General features: G+C 42.2%; 1 protein-coding gene across 1 annotated transcript; it reads left to right on the forward strand.

Annotated features, from left to right (window-relative positions):
* The first annotated feature begins 719 nt into the window (after positions 1-719).
* urod (uroporphyrinogen decarboxylase) lies at positions 720-7,151 on the forward strand. The gene is made up of 10 exons (XM_072364651.1): positions 720-889; positions 2,759-2,871; positions 3,017-3,096; positions 3,358-3,420; positions 3,630-3,827; positions 3,919-4,080; positions 4,831-4,965; positions 5,325-5,425; positions 5,809-5,875; positions 6,429-7,151. Exons 1-10 carry the CDS (start codon positions 867-869, stop codon positions 6,591-6,593), a joined length of 1,107 nt encoding a protein of 368 aa, XP_072220752.1. The 5' UTR covers positions 720-866; the 3' UTR covers positions 6,594-7,151.
* The last annotated feature ends 8,067 nt before the right edge of the window (positions 7,152-15,218 follow it).

The raw sequence follows: 15,218 nt of genomic DNA on the forward strand, positions 1-15,218 counted from the left end.
TTTCAGTCTTGTCGTTGATTATCAGAGGAGTGTGGGTTTGAATTTCTGTTTGGGGATGAATCGAGGGATGAAACAGTGTTGTGTCTACACATAACAGACAACTTAGCAAAGAACCAATTTGAAATTCTTTAGAAATTTAGCTCAATGTTTATATTTAGTCACTTTGTTACAAGCAGCCTATGGTAGAGACTTTTTTTTTTGACAGGCATACAATAGTGTTTAAATCAACATAGTGATTTCCAAAAAGCTGTTTGCTGAAAATTTGAGGAAACTGTAATGGGAAAAAGAAGAAGTGTTAGGCTTTAGAAGCTACAGTAGATTAACAAAATCTGAAAGCGATGTCCTGAAGAAACAGAAAAAGGTTCCAGCAAAGACCTGAAAAAGGACCTTAGAGGACCTTCGGTTGATACATATGCTGTCCACTAAAGTCTCATCAGAAGTTGTGTCCATGGAAGGAGCCATTCTTAAGGAAGGGGAACAGGGAGAAAAGGCTTTTCCCCTTTTAGGTAATATATATATATATATATATATATGTGTGTGTCTATATAATCAAAATGTAAAATCATTTGGACTTTTTATTATAATATAATAAAATATAAGATATATACATACATACATATATATATACATATATACGTGCTTGTATTTTCTGTGTAAGAGCAGACGAAAATCTATTATTTTGAAGCCTCACTTCGCTTCCTGGTCTGGTCACATGGTCTTTCAAGATGGCCGCGCCCACTTAAGACAGTAGCTTCACGAGAACCAGTTTAAATGACAGTGAATGAAGCTGCCGGTCTCAATTGATATCGTGAGAGATTGCCGAAGAAGTTTCTAAGAAAGTCCGTCACCCCTGTACTCCTGCTGACATGAGCAAGAACGATTTAATCCTGTGAGTACCTATTTTCTTTTTTCTGAACGTTTCAACGTTTGGGTTCACGCCAGTATTTTGGCCTGTCCAGAGTGACCTTATGAAAACCTCCTGTGTCATTCTTATGAAAACATTTCTTGATGGCGACTTAATCGTTTTAGCGCCATGTTTTCCTCAAACAATATTATTCATCAAATGTTTCACTCTGTAGTGCCGCGTGACACCGGCATTGGCTCATCTTGCTCTTCTTAGGAGAATCCACGTTTAGAAACCCAGCAGTTTGATAAACTCTGCTTCTTATTGAAGATGACCTGTCTTCGCAACAGAAATGATAAGCTTTAACCCATTTCGAGTACCCTGTAATGTATTCGGCATACACGCAGAGGTTAGTTTGTGCTTTCAAACTCTTACACGGACTAGTCGACGTGTGTTGAATTTAAATGTTCCCGTATGCGAGAGAACTCTTATGTGAACACCCAGAGACAGGCCAGATCACAGCGTCACTCATCCCAGACAAAGACCTATACTGATAGTGTGTGTTTTACCAGATAGGGTCTATTTCACAGAAGTCAAACAGCATTTTGTGTCTACGGTACATCATTTAAAGTTATCTTATCAGGTTTCTGGTTTTGACCATGTAACGACAATATTTAGTCTGACACAGTTGTGATACATCACTGGCGCATCCACACCATCCCCCTGATTCAACCGTTTTTTCTACTGCTGGGAGATGATAAGAAAGCAGAGGAGAATTATCTCTCATAATCACTGAGAGCAGGTCAGCTGGATGCTCAGGATGATTGCAGAGAGAGGGAGGAGTACGCCACATAGTGTAGATAACTACAGCATGCTCATGGTTTAGAGCACTACCAGCAAGGCCTCACAGTTTTAGAATTAGGATATCGTAAAACTTCTGTAGAAATGTGCATCAGTTTGTTTAGAAGTTATTTTAGTAGAGTCAGTGCGAACGATTGGATAATGGGAGTCATTGGGAGCTACACTACTCATGTAACTAACCCACTAAAAGATTACATCATTCCAAGTCTGTGACTGGACCTTAGCAGCACCTTAGTTTCCTCTTATTATGGCAGGATTTTCTTTAGTGTTTGATGCAACATGCTGTTGGAACCCGTTAACTTGCTCCAAGTATGTGTGATCAGATCTGGCGAGAAAATGCGCCACCACATGGAGACTTGAGTTGTGATTGGATCACAGTTACCCGCTCTATATTGACCATAAATGCACCGCCCACATCCCAGAGTCAGCTTACAGGTGAACACCACAGTGTCCGTGATGTTTCTATAAAATCACAAATGCATCTGGTGACTGTGTCATTATTCAGATATTACCATGTTTCCCTTTTGCCTGAGTGACATTTATTGCAGATGTGTTATACGGACATTTGAATAAACTCTGTAATCTTAACAGATGTGCTGTGAGAAAACTAAAAGGAGCTTAAACTAAATATGTTGGGATGATGCAGAGTTCAGTGTAGACACTAACTAAAGGTGCACAAATGGAAGCTTTTAAACTCTCAGTTTTCATTTTGAGTCACTCTGGCAACAGAAACGCAAAACATCTGTTCACAGTAAACAGCAGCTTTGGCAACTGCAACACAACGGGTCGCCAAAAGGCACCTTTAAGGACGGATGGGACAGATCTGAAGCTTGGCCACTGCTCTCAGTTGCTTTGTTAGCTTCTGCTGGAAAAGGTAGTTTTCTGTGAGATTGTCACACAGGACACAATTACATTTACACCGTCATAAGAATGCGGCCGAGGCCGCTTGTGATGGGATTGCTCAGGACACATGTTAGCACCAGGGCTGAATAGCATGTCCTCTTTCTGCACAGAGAAGACACTGATGCTAACCTGCAATGTTTTTCCATCCAGGCCCAAGGACTTTCCTGAGCTGAAGAATGATGCGTTCCTGCGAGCGGCGCGCGGAGAACAAACCGAACATGTTCCGGTATGGTGCATGAGACAGGCTGGAAGATACCTGCCAGGTACAGACCTCCCATCAGAGCTTTGTTTTTCCTTTTCTCCGCGACACGCAACTTAAAATGAGACGCATTTCCAAAAGCCGCTCAGCGTGGGCAATCGCTTTTTCACACCATAGATCGTCTGTCTTTCGTTAAATCTCTTCTGCAGAGTTTCGTGAGTCCAGAGCAGGGAAGGACTTCTTTGAGACGTGTCGGTCCCCGGAGCAGTGCTGTGAGCTCACCCTGCAGGTAAAACCCTCGACGCATGTTGAAAAGTCCAATTTCACTGTCGAGCCTTTCCCTTAAAACCCTGCAAATAAAAAATAAAAAAAACTGTATTTTCGTTGGTACTTTGTTTTATTTCCACAAAGTTGTGGGCTTTTACTCGAGGTGGTGTGTGGCCCAATTTGGAAGCGTCAGAAGTGATTACTGTTAATTACTGTTTTTTTCTTTTTTTTTTTAATTCGGCCTTAGATTGGACTGCTCTTATTTGATTTTGTTTCTTTTCAGCCTCTGAGACGGTTTCCCTTCGATGCTGCCATAATCTTCTCCGACATCCTCATTGTCCCACAGGTATCAACCAGACTCACCATGGGAATCAGGGGCATTATGTTGTTTATTATCCTGTTCTTATCTTGCATTTTAGATAAGCTTAGAAATATTTGCCCTTGCTTTAGTGTAAATCTCACATTACAGAAGCTGAAGATGCTTACCTCGGTTTCAGTTCTCTCATTTCTTCATAAGCATCATGCTGTACCTTTCCTTCTCCTTCCTCCCGTTAGGCCTTGGGTATGGATGTTCAGATGGTGGCCGGTAAAGGCCCAACGTTCCCAGACCCACTGAAGGAACCCGATGACCTGCAGCGCCTGCGGGCCAACGTGGACGTTGGCAAGGAGCTGGGCTACGTCTTCAAAGCCATCACACTGACCAGACACAAGATAGAGGGGAAAGTGCCCCTCATAGGATTCACAGGAGCTCCGGTTGGATACAAACCCAAAACAAATCAACCTTTACATGGTAATAAAAAAGCTGTAACGCATTAAGCTGACCTCTTACTGTGTGCCTCCACAGTGGACCCTCATGTCCTACATGATAGAAGGCGGAGGCTCCAACACCCACTCTAAGGCCAAGTTTTGGCTCTATCGGCACCCTGAGGCCAGCCACACGCTGTTGAAGATGCTGACAGATGTGATTGTTGAGTATCTGCTGGGACAGGTAGCAGCTGGAGCTCAGGTCAGACCCTCTGCCTTCAAGTCAGTAGAAACATTTTGAAAGTTAGCAAATCCTTTTTTTCTTTCTACAACCTGAAGCTGAAAGGAAGAACACGTCCTCTGTTTGTGTGTCAGTAGCTGCTGGTGCCAACCAGCCGCAGTAAAACTCAGCATATGTTGTTCTGTATAGGGCAGCATATTTGAGAAATGGACACAAACATTATTTGCTGATTGTGCCAGCTGCTGCCTACACTCCGCATGGAAACAAAACTGCTTCCGAGTATCAGCACTAAATACAGTTGAGGCAGCATTCTTTCTTCTCGTTGTTCCCCAAAAATGGACCACAGGCTGGGAGCACAAACCTTTTTTACAGCACGTCTAGACGTTTTTCTTTTGCGGAGTCATACTTTTGCTGGAGATTTCACTCAAAACTAGTTCACTCGGTTAATGTGTGTGCTTCTGATGACATGGAAACCTCCTGAAAACAAGTGTTAAAACTTGCTGAATATGCTCAAAGTAACGATGCAGTCAGTCTTGTTTTTTTCTTCACTTCTCTTTTAAAGTAGGGTTGCATCACATCATGTCTGCCATTGTGAACTTTGATACAATTCTGTTTTAATATTATGAATAATGCCTTTTCAGTTGACATTTCACAAGTCTCCTTCCCTGGAATGACTCAGACGGGCTGTCTGAACTCCAGACTAAAAGCAGCCACCTTTCATCTGTGTAACGGTTTAAGTCTCATTTTCCTCTTCTGGTGTGTGTGGTGCAGGCTCTGCAGGTGTTCGAGTCCCACGCCGGCATTCTGGGACCGGCCGAGTTCAAAGAGTTTTCTCTGCCTTACCTCAGAGACATCGCTCGCCGTGTCAAAGATAAACTAAAGGAGGACGGGCAGGATGTTCCCATGGTGAGGAAAAAAAAACATTTTTACACCCGTACCTGACGAGCGCATCAGCCGCCAAACCTGCGAACGAATCGGTGAAAGCAGCTTCCTTCATCGGTTTCTGTTGCATCGAGCTGTTAATTTATTTCCATCTTTTTGTTATTAGCAGTCGTTTTATTTGTACGTTCACCTCTTTTGTCCGTTATTGGTGCGGCGATGCTTCATCAGCCCAGTTTTCCTCGAGAGGACATGTAAAATGCTGTTATACTCTGTTACCTGTAGGTGGCAGCATTTCACCATAAATGCTGCATGAAGAAGTTTGGAAGTCTGCTCCGTTAAGTTTCCTGTGAATGTGCTTGTGTGTGTGTGTGTGTGTGCTCCAGATTGTGTTCGCTAAGGATGCTCACTACGGTCTGGAAGATCTTTCCGAGTCTCATTACGAGACGGTCGGGCTGGACTGGACCATTGACCCACGGTCGGCACGGTAATACACGCACAAAAACACTGTTTTACACTTAAGTGTCCCGACTTGGATGTTTTTGTTTTTACCCGTGAGTTGCTGCTCTGTGTTCAAACGCACCACACCATCCCAGGTCGATGAATGGAGCTCTCTGAGCTGTCACCTGTGAGGTGGGAGGCAGCAGGAAGCTCATGTGTTCAGTCGGAGTTGGGATGCTTGCTCTGCTGAGCAGCAGGTTAACTATTGGTGACCTCTCCTTCATCCTGGTTTGCCACCGGGTGCAGAATTCAAGTGAACAAACGTTGGCGTTTCCTGCTCTACTCATCAAATGCTTCACCTGTTGGTTAAAGGATTAACTAGTGTCCTGTGATTTGTGTGTGTGTGTGTGTGTGTGTGTGTGTGTTCAGGGATCGCACAGGAGGGAAGGTCAGCCTGCAGGGGAACATGGACCCTTGTGCTCTGTATGCACCAAAGGTAACTTCTACCCCCTCTTTGTTTAGAAAAAGTACCAAAAAAAAACCACCAACTTCAAGTAGCTTTTGAAGAAGTTGTTGGTTTTTCTAATTTGGTCAAATCGGTTTACATGAAAAGTATACCTGCATGTATTTTAGTCAGATTTACTTTAGCTTTCATTATAACTGAAAGATCAGACCACATTTTGTAATCCAGGTCTTCCCAAAGGGATCTCGAGATTCTTCTTTTTTTTTTTTCCTGTCAAATGTTCGTGCCGTTTGCCATTTTGTCACCGTGATGATGAAAACACGGCCAAACTGTGGAGACATGTAGCGACCACATGTTGTATCCTGTAAGTGGTTTAGCATGACTTGGTTAGATATTAATTGGCTTTTCCTACATTTTTTTTTTTCCTTTTCCTGGCTGAATCTTTCATTTCGGCCCTTTTCTCCAAGTATTACAGCAAAAAGGTTTGGTGTTTGCACACAGTTCTGAAAGCTGTTGTCAGGCTTGCTGGCTGAAAAACTGGTCTTTAACCGACTTTTAGTTGATACCTAACTCTGTCCCTTCTCAGGAGCGCATTTCTGAAATTGTGAAGAAGATGCTGGAGGGTTTCGGCACACGGGGCTACATCGCCAACCTGGGCCACGGCCTCTACCCCGACATGGACCCAGAGAACGTCGGCGCCTTCGTCGAAGCTGTCCATCAACACTCTAAGCTCATGATCAAACAGATATGATGACAGATGCGTCTTATGAAGTGGTTTTTTTTTTTTTGTTGTTTTTTTTTCCCCAAAATGGCATTTCCGATCATATAAACTGCAATAAGACAGAAGTAAATGTTTTTAATAGTGTGACGGACTAAGGAGTTGTCCAGCTTTGCTTTGGTGTTCAGTCGATGGAAAAAGAAAATCAATTTTCTGTCATTTCTTATCACGATGAGCCTGTGCAAGCAGGAAAACAAGAAAACATCGCCTCAGTATTAGTACGAGATGAAAAACATCGAAATCGGCACGCGTAGAAATACATTCTTATCTACTACAGCCTTTCAGGATAAACATGTTGGTTTTCAACATGAGATTTTCTTTTCATCTGTAATGTGTTTATCAGACCATGAGTGGATTATATGTTTGGATTGAAAAAGAGATTTAAGCATGTATACGTACACATACAGGGGCATTTTGGATCATATTTGTAATAGTTTTGGATCTATTGGAAAAAGCTTTTAACAGCTTTGACTAATGGTATGCGTGCCGGTTTTTTTTGTTATTTTTCATCCTATCCCAATGATGCCACTCGGGCACTTGCAAAAACAAAAGAAGACCAACCTCAGAATGCATAAATGCACCAAACGCATCCTCCCAGAGGCTGTTGCAGTGAAAAGAAAACTGCTCTGAAAACAAAAGCTGGTGATTTGATGAAAAGGGGTCTCAGCAAGGGACCCTCCACTACCGTCACAAAAAAAAAATGTTTGAGGAAAAGTGTCGGCACACAGCAGTGGTTCATCATTCCACTGCCGAACATCTCAACAGAGCCAGTCCCCCGCTGGAGCGCAGCGGGAAGAGCTTTCTTTATTTCATCCTGCCGATTGAAAATCTTTCAGGAAATACAAATCGTGGGAGCCTTGTGCTGCTTTTGTCTGTTACTCAGGCTAAAATGTTTCTTTGTTTTTGTTTTTTTTAAATCGAGTTGTTGTACTAAATGTGGTTTATGAAGTGATTGTTACGGCCCTGACTGAAAGGCGAGTGAAGTGACCAGGAGAAAACACACAGCATGTCTTTTTTTTCCCCCAAGCATTAATAAAGACTGATGTTTGTTTTAATCCAATTTCAAGCTGCTCTTTCATTTTGACTTTGTATCTGGAGCTCGTGTGGGTAATGACCTCCATATGGGACTGTTCACGGATTACCTTGCGGCCACATGTGAGTTGGTCGCATTGGTTATGCTTGGGTACATCGTTACCTTTTAGGCATGGGCATCTTAACTGGGGCCCAATTTAGTAGACCACATATAGCTGAACCCAGATGGACAATTTACATGGGGTCCAATCCCATATGGGGCCTATTCCTAAGCCCATTATTACCTATATAGGCCCCATGTACAAATGTTGGCTGGAGTTCAAGCTTATTCTTCAATTAGAACGAAAGTTAAGCTGTATGAGAAACTTTTTCCACCTTTCCTCTCTCTGTTGTTTTGATGGATTATGTGGAGAGTGCAGTTCGAGACTGAGGCCTGGTTAAGAAAATGGGACAGGGACGCGACAGTGATTGGGGCTGAAACTGGGACAGAAGTGAGAGTGTCCTGCCGGAAGGTGTGGGGATCTGTTTTTATCCGCCCCGCCGAAGTCCTTTGAGAAATACTTTGTAATGAAGGTCTATAGAAATAAACATCTTCTGCAGTGCAGAGTGGACTCTGGAACAGCGTAATCGGACCTTTTCTGAATCAATACGTTTAGAGAAAGACTGAAAGTGACACAACATCTGTCAAAATACACATTTAACACATCGCTGATTTTTGTCTGCCTGACCTTGGCAGTCCTCCAGTAAGGAGTACAAAACAGCCCCCCCCCCCCCCCCCCGACCTCTACGGCTTTCAAGTGTTCCGACAGTGGGTTTCATAACTTGTTTATCCTTCAGACTTGGTTAGAACCTGGAAACTGAAACAATCTGCTCCTGTTATAAAGCCAGTTCGCTGCAGTGGAGAAATGGAATCTGTAACAAGCTCGGCTTTGATTCCAAGTGCAACATTCAGCTCTTTGAATAAAGGCCTGAAATCAAATCGTGAAAAGGACTCGCACATCCATAATCAATCATAACAATTTCATTTTAGTTTAAACATAATTCAGTGGCATTTACAAGTTTTGGAAGCAATATGTGAGAAACTCATGAGAACAGTTAAGAGTAAGACATGATCTGGTTGTAAAAAGGACACATTCATTTCAACCAAATTCACTTTTTCTTTCTTTTACAAGAAAATAGAAAAACACCTCCTTTGGCAAGTTGTACATCTCGTACAAACGCTTTTAAAGCCCATTAAGAGTCTTTCAATTGCCTCCACAGAAGGATAAAAAGAGAAACTCACCAACACAGCTGCTGACAAAAGGCCAAATCCTTTGCACACCAGCTTTAAATAATTCCAGGTTAATCTGCTTGTCTAATAGCAAATAAAAAGGACTATTAAAGCTGATGTATATTTGTCAACCATTTATAACTCGCATAGACGTCAATATAGACAGTAACAGTCAAGGCTATTGTTAATTTTCCTCTGACACCTCATTACCAACACCTGGTAGAAGGAAGAGGCGTTCGTGTGTTCACGTTCATGAGAACACCGTCTTCAACCAGGAAGTGGACTCCAGAGAAAACAGTAAATGGAAATATGAGTAAACATGCTTCGATTGAACCTACTTAATAAATGAATGTATTAATCAAATGAAGTGAGTCCTAAACGCAGTTGAACTCAATTAAAAAGAATCGGATCACCTGGCAGATGAGGGAGAAAGTGGAGCTCCCTCACACTGGCATGTTGGCCAACAATAAGTAGCATGCCGTGTTTTCTACTTTAACTTTTAGAATTACTGGAGCCATGATGGCTTGACTGATCATTCGGGAAACAAACAAAACACCATATGCTACAGTGTTTGGATTAAAGCCTGAAAACCAGTAGCTCATGTGATGCCTCGGAGCTGGATTTCTCTGTTATGTCACAAAATCAGCTTGAAATTATGCTGAAGGCCAATGCCAAGAAACATTACATCAGTTAGCAGTTAATGATCCGTGCCGGCAAGTGGAAGTTTGCCTCCTTGCAAACTGCACAAAGTCCAAATAGCTACCTGGACTAAATCCAGGGTGGTTGTAAAGTTGGTTTAGAGTAGAGCAACACTTCCCGGGAGGTCCACGGTTCAAATAAAAACATTCTGTCATATTTTTTGAAGGGGAGACCAGGAATGTAAACACTGGAACAGTGAACCCAAACTACAGGTAGAAAAAAGCTGTTCTTCCAGGAAGACATGCATCAACGCTCACACAATTTCTGCCACTAATATGTAGCTGTTTGGGAGCACTGGTATGTTTTCCATGTTTTAAAGTCACTGACCGAGGTGTTTGAGTCCAAATTTGTCTCTGCCAATTAGGGCCTCTCACAGTTTTAAGAGCGGCCATGCATGAGATGCAGCATCCAATCCCAGTCCTCAAGGTCCTTTGTCTCCAAGTGGATTTAACAAATCAGTAAATGGGGAGTAAATAGAAAGCTACATGTTATTACGCAGAAGTCATGCGCTTCATTACTGTAATCGTGAGTATCAGCGAAGAGACCAGTTAATCCAAAATGATGTTTTTTCTCTGGGAGGCAGCTAAGAACGCCAGATAAGCAGATTCTGGTAAATCCGTTTGTTGTTGCTGCTGATGGTGTTGTTGCTGTGTCGGATTCCAGCAACCCCCTCATGTGGGGGTGAAGGAAGGGGACCCATGCAGTTTCTTCCTCACCGGCCGTCACTGAATTCCATCGTTTTTGCTGGTGTTGACTGGGATGAGCGTTCTCCACAAGAAGGCTCAGTCCTGACAGAGCTGTTTAAAAACTGTTTAAAATGTTCAAAACAGAGGCGTGACTGAATTTTTTTATTCTAGTGAAGCTGTAGATATCACGGAGCCGACTCTCTCTTCTTTTAAGTTTTTTGTCTGTTTGATTTTGCGATATGTGAAGATATTTCATCAGTTTATATGCAGGATTCAAGACGTGTTTGAGGATAAAAAAACAGCTTTCACAAAGCCTTAATTTAGGTCTAGATGAACTGTAAGAAATAAAGATTATTATATGTTTAAATACCTCTCAAGCTTTGGAATTAACACCTTGAAAACACTGAATGAATTAAAGGGATCAAAGTTTGCTGTGAAAAAGTAAAGGACTCCAACATACCTTGCTTTGCCCGTCTAAACCTGCCAGCTGGAAACAATATAGGTGGACAAATCTGTCTTCATGGCAGGGCCTCGAATTTGTATTGTTTTGTCTTTTACTATATACCTTCAAGCTTTAAAGTTGATTATATTTCATTATGGAGAGATAAACTGAGGGGTTTGAACAAAGTGTTGATGTGCGATGGCTTTCAAACCGTGCTTGTCTTTGGAACTAATGTTCAGCTTCTCAATATGAAAAGAATTCTTGAGCTTGTGTTTACGTTTACAGCTTCACAATGGCGTTCGTGAGCCTGAATCAAAATACACTGATCAAGGCCACGCGGCGCAACACCGAGGCCGTGCAGGATCAATGGAGATCCTTTGTTGGTTCGCCTGCTGAACGCACTTCAGCTTAAAATGGAAACGCTGAAATCGAGCCTCCAAAAGATGAAGACTGTACAACAGTGAGTGTTATTAATATTTACAAAAACACACAGAGCTCAAAGCAGCCGATGGGGAGGGGGGGGACAATCAGCGGCTTTATTCATCTCAGCCCTTTGTGTTGTTGTAGCACCATAAACACACACTTGCGCACTCACACAAACACACACGCTTTTGTTGTGGCCCCATAAATAGCGAAGACAAATGAACAAAAATCACTGCTGATTGGCGACAGGTAAGACTGAAGAGGCTGGGGCTGTGTCAGTGGGCCATCTGGGAATAAAGTGACAGGCTGTGTGTGTGTGTGTGTGTGTGTGTGTGCGTTAGTCAGAGAGAGAAAGAGAGAAGGTTGTAACAATGAATATGTGCTCTTTAGAAATGGAGATCAATTTCCACGTGGAACCTTTCAAGGCTTTGGCAGGAGAATGATATATAAGTGTGTGTGTGTGTGTGTTTGTGTGTGTGTGTTTGCACGTCTGAATGTGAACATGTGCGCAGATCATTTCATTTCGTGTATTAGTGTCTTTGTGTGTGGGCTTTTATGTGCTTATTTTGTGCACAGAGATTGAACAGGTGGGTGTGTGTTTGTTGGTTTCTGCATGTGGGTTTGTGTGTTTGTGTGTTTGTGTGCATGTGTGTGTGGGTGGGTGTCTTTGAAGGAGGTCCAGGCTCCATCTCTCAACAAATCAGCAGGCCTGAAAATCCAATCTGCCTGGAGAGACAGCAAGCTGTACATCATCTGTCATGGATGGACACTATCAGCGCTTTATCAGTGACCGCCCCCTCACACACACACACACACACACACACCATATCTTTCAATGACCACATGCATGAACGAACACACACAGCCCACAGTGACAGAGACTGATAGGCATTATTACCATGGTGTTTGTGTGGAGGGAGACAAAGGCAGGGAGTGAAACTCCTTGAGATGCCTCACGCTAATGCAGATGCTGACAGCTGTGACAATCCTCCTTTGCTGATGATACCTTCCTATTCCAGTATGTCCGCCATGTTGCGATTACCCTTACCCTCCCATCTGCATCCTGGAAAATGGTTAACATCTTGAATAATGGCTTCAAACTCATCTGCAAAGCTGTTAGTTAGCAAAATGGAGGAAAGTGACATTGCTAGTTTAAATCTCTGCTATTCAGCTCAGATCTGCCGCACTCAAGCTGCTAAACTCCCCAGCTCTCCTCTGCTGTCATTTCCTGGTTGTCTTTAGGCCATAACTTAACTTAATTAAACATTTCTTAAATGCTTTGGTTGGGTTAGAAAACAATCTTTTTACAATGCGACACCATTTTTACCCCCCACATGTAGTTTCTGTCCATGACCACTAGAGGTCATATATTCTTTGGGTGTTATTATTGGCTGCATCTGACAGCAGGAGCAAATGCCACATGGGCATATTTTTGAGGACTGTGTCAAGCTGTCACATAATGATTCAATTTTACATTCTAAACCGTTGATACAGAATATGTTACTAACTGTGTAGGTTGTGCTTGTTACACCTCTGCTGTTGTAACCAGAAAAACTTAGGACAAAACCGATGTAACGACTCTGTTACGAGCATTAAAGTTTGAAATCGTACAAAAAAAACAAAAAAAGGCCATTACTCAACTCCTAATATGACATGCTGGTCATTAAACCTAACTGTCACAGTCGGAGTGTTGTGTTTAGTCAGTCACCTTGAAGAATGAACGCGTGGGGAGCGTACAAAGGGAGGCTGGTGAAAATGTCTTATGCTCTCACTGAACAATGTGGTTTTGCAGGTGAGTGTATCTCCAGTGTTTTTTCGTCTGTACAAGCTTGAGAGGGTGGGAGGGAGAGACGGATTTGGAGACAAAAAGAATGAGCATAGAACAATCACTCTTCTATCTATCCATCTGGATAATTAATATAAATCTGCTCATTTATCTTCAGCCAATCAATCTAGATTTACACTCACACACAGACACACAGCCACAAGCACACTTAGCACTTCTCGATCGCCTGATTGTCTGGTTATATGGCTCCGCAGAAATCCTTAATGAATCAGAATGAAGGCGAAGGAGGGATAGAGGGAGAATATTCTGATTGGAGACAAATGGGTGAAAGATTGATGGGGCTATATCAGCTTCCATGTGCTTCATTTATCACTAATTCACATTGGTCGGATGGTTGAAGATGCAGGGATTGGACACCAGCTGCTGTAAAGAAAAAACAGGCACGCATTATTAATCCCTATTGGATGCCCTTTAACTTGCCTTAACCAAAGTACATTTCAAACTTAAACGTCATCTTGAAGGGCTGCTATCAAGGCTCTGATCAGCTTACAGCATTTTATTTTCGTCCACTTCCCTTTATCGGTGAAAAGCTTGCGTAAGTAACGTTGCAGCAATCCTAAGATGTAATGGTAAACACCCAGCCATTGATGACATTTCCCTTCTGCTTCCACTTCTCTAGTTTTCAAGAAGTAAAAACAAAAAGCAAAAAGCAAAAGGAAAGGCAATGATACCCAAATTATAAAGCTAAATAAAGATGAATTCCAACAATCTACTTTTCTAGAGTCGGAAAACATTTATAGTAACCACACGTAGACCAAAAAGATGTATTAATGGAACTGAACAGAAGTGAAGTAAGAAGATGACGGAGTAGATTATTTAAACAGTACACGTTCATTTTATGCTTATCTATTTGCTTCTGATTTGGTTTTAATCAGTCAATTAATAGAACTTCGTTATATTCTTTGGAGATTCTGTCCAATTATGATAACACTGATGTAATCCTACTGAGATTCAGCTTGGAATCGGTTTGAATGTGAAAAAGTCCTAAAATGCAGTTAAATTACCTTTATATTGAGTTGAGGTGGAGAACACATTAAACATGTTGTGCAAAACCCTTAAAGTTGATGTCTTACGGAAAAAATAACTGTTGTCTGCTCTTCGGAGCATATATTAGGGGGTCTGAAGTCAAAAGCAGGTGTAAAACTCCCCAAAAGCACAACCCTGGCATTTTGATTTCACTGCCCCTCTGTTTGAAAGTTTCTCATTTAACGAGCTGTTCTGAATTTCATTTTAAAATAACACGACTGCTCAAGTTCCCTCCACCTCCTCCGCCGAGCCTCGACCTCTGAGCCCCACCCGCTCGCATCCAATCTGTAAGACTGACGGAGCCAGCTTTGTTTGGAAGTGTCCCGTTGTCTGGCCCCAGGCTCAGAGGACAGAAGAGGCCAGTGGATGAACTATATGTGAGGGTAATGTTCCAGCAAGAGTCAGCAAAAGACTGCTCATTGGACTGTTTTAACAACTTGGTCCAGTTTAACGCTGGACTGAAGAAACTGGGCCACAAAGACGGATCAGTTCCAACTCTCAGTGCCTGAGCTTCAGACGAGGTAAATGGAGGCATCTGTGAAATAATCCATCATGGTTCATTTATTTATACATTTTTCTGTTTAGCAGTAGCTAACGCTAATGGCTTTGGTAAAGAAGATGACGGACACCAACTTCTAAGAAGCCTTTGCCGTTACATTGTGAAAGATTACTGTTGCAACATTACTTTGTCAGCTGAATGCTTTCTAGTGGATAAGCTGTGTGTATAATGTGCATTTTCTCGTTTACTCACAGCTGCACAGTGACTAGCTGCTAGCCTCACCAGAGTCTCCACCCCTCTTAACTGGCAGCTGTGAAAAAAGGGCAGAGCCCCTGTGTTTAGAACAATTTGACAATTCCTGCTTTCAAAATCTCAATAAGACCTCATAAAATTGCGCCAAATTCTTAAAAAAAAGAGGGGAGCATAATATGTCCTCTTTAAAGTGTACAAATATAGACATCTAGTGGCAAAGTTGCAGACTGCAACCAACTAAATACTCTTTACCACATTCCCCTCGTTGCTAAAAATGTTCTCTTTAGTAATGTTTGGTTTGGGAGGAAGAGGACCTGCACCCCCTGTAGATTTAACATTTATCATTTACTTCAGGTCCCTCAGCATACAGCCTTAAAACCAACACATCTTTGCTCAACGCAAATGAAAAGAAAAGGCTTTTTT

Source organism: Leuresthes tenuis, unplaced genomic scaffold (genome assembly GCF_036924035.1).
Source record: "Leuresthes tenuis unplaced genomic scaffold, fLeuTen1.0.hap1 SCAF_14, whole genome shotgun sequence".
NCBI lineage: Eukaryota > Metazoa > Chordata > Actinopteri > Atheriniformes > Atherinopsidae > Leuresthes > Leuresthes tenuis.

Excerpts from the sequence above, each read along its gene's own strand:
- urod (XM_072364651.1), top strand. The coding sequence starts at position 867 with ATGAGCAAGAACGATTTAATCCT. Across the intron at positions 890-2,758 it reads AGCAAGAACGATTTAATCCT|GCCCAAGGACTTTCCTGAGC; the intron begins GTGAGTACCTAT and ends TTTTCCATCCAG. Across the intron at positions 3,421-3,629 it reads ACATCCTCATTGTCCCACAG|GCCTTGGGTATGGATGTTCA; the intron begins GTATCAACCAGA and ends TCCTCCCGTTAG.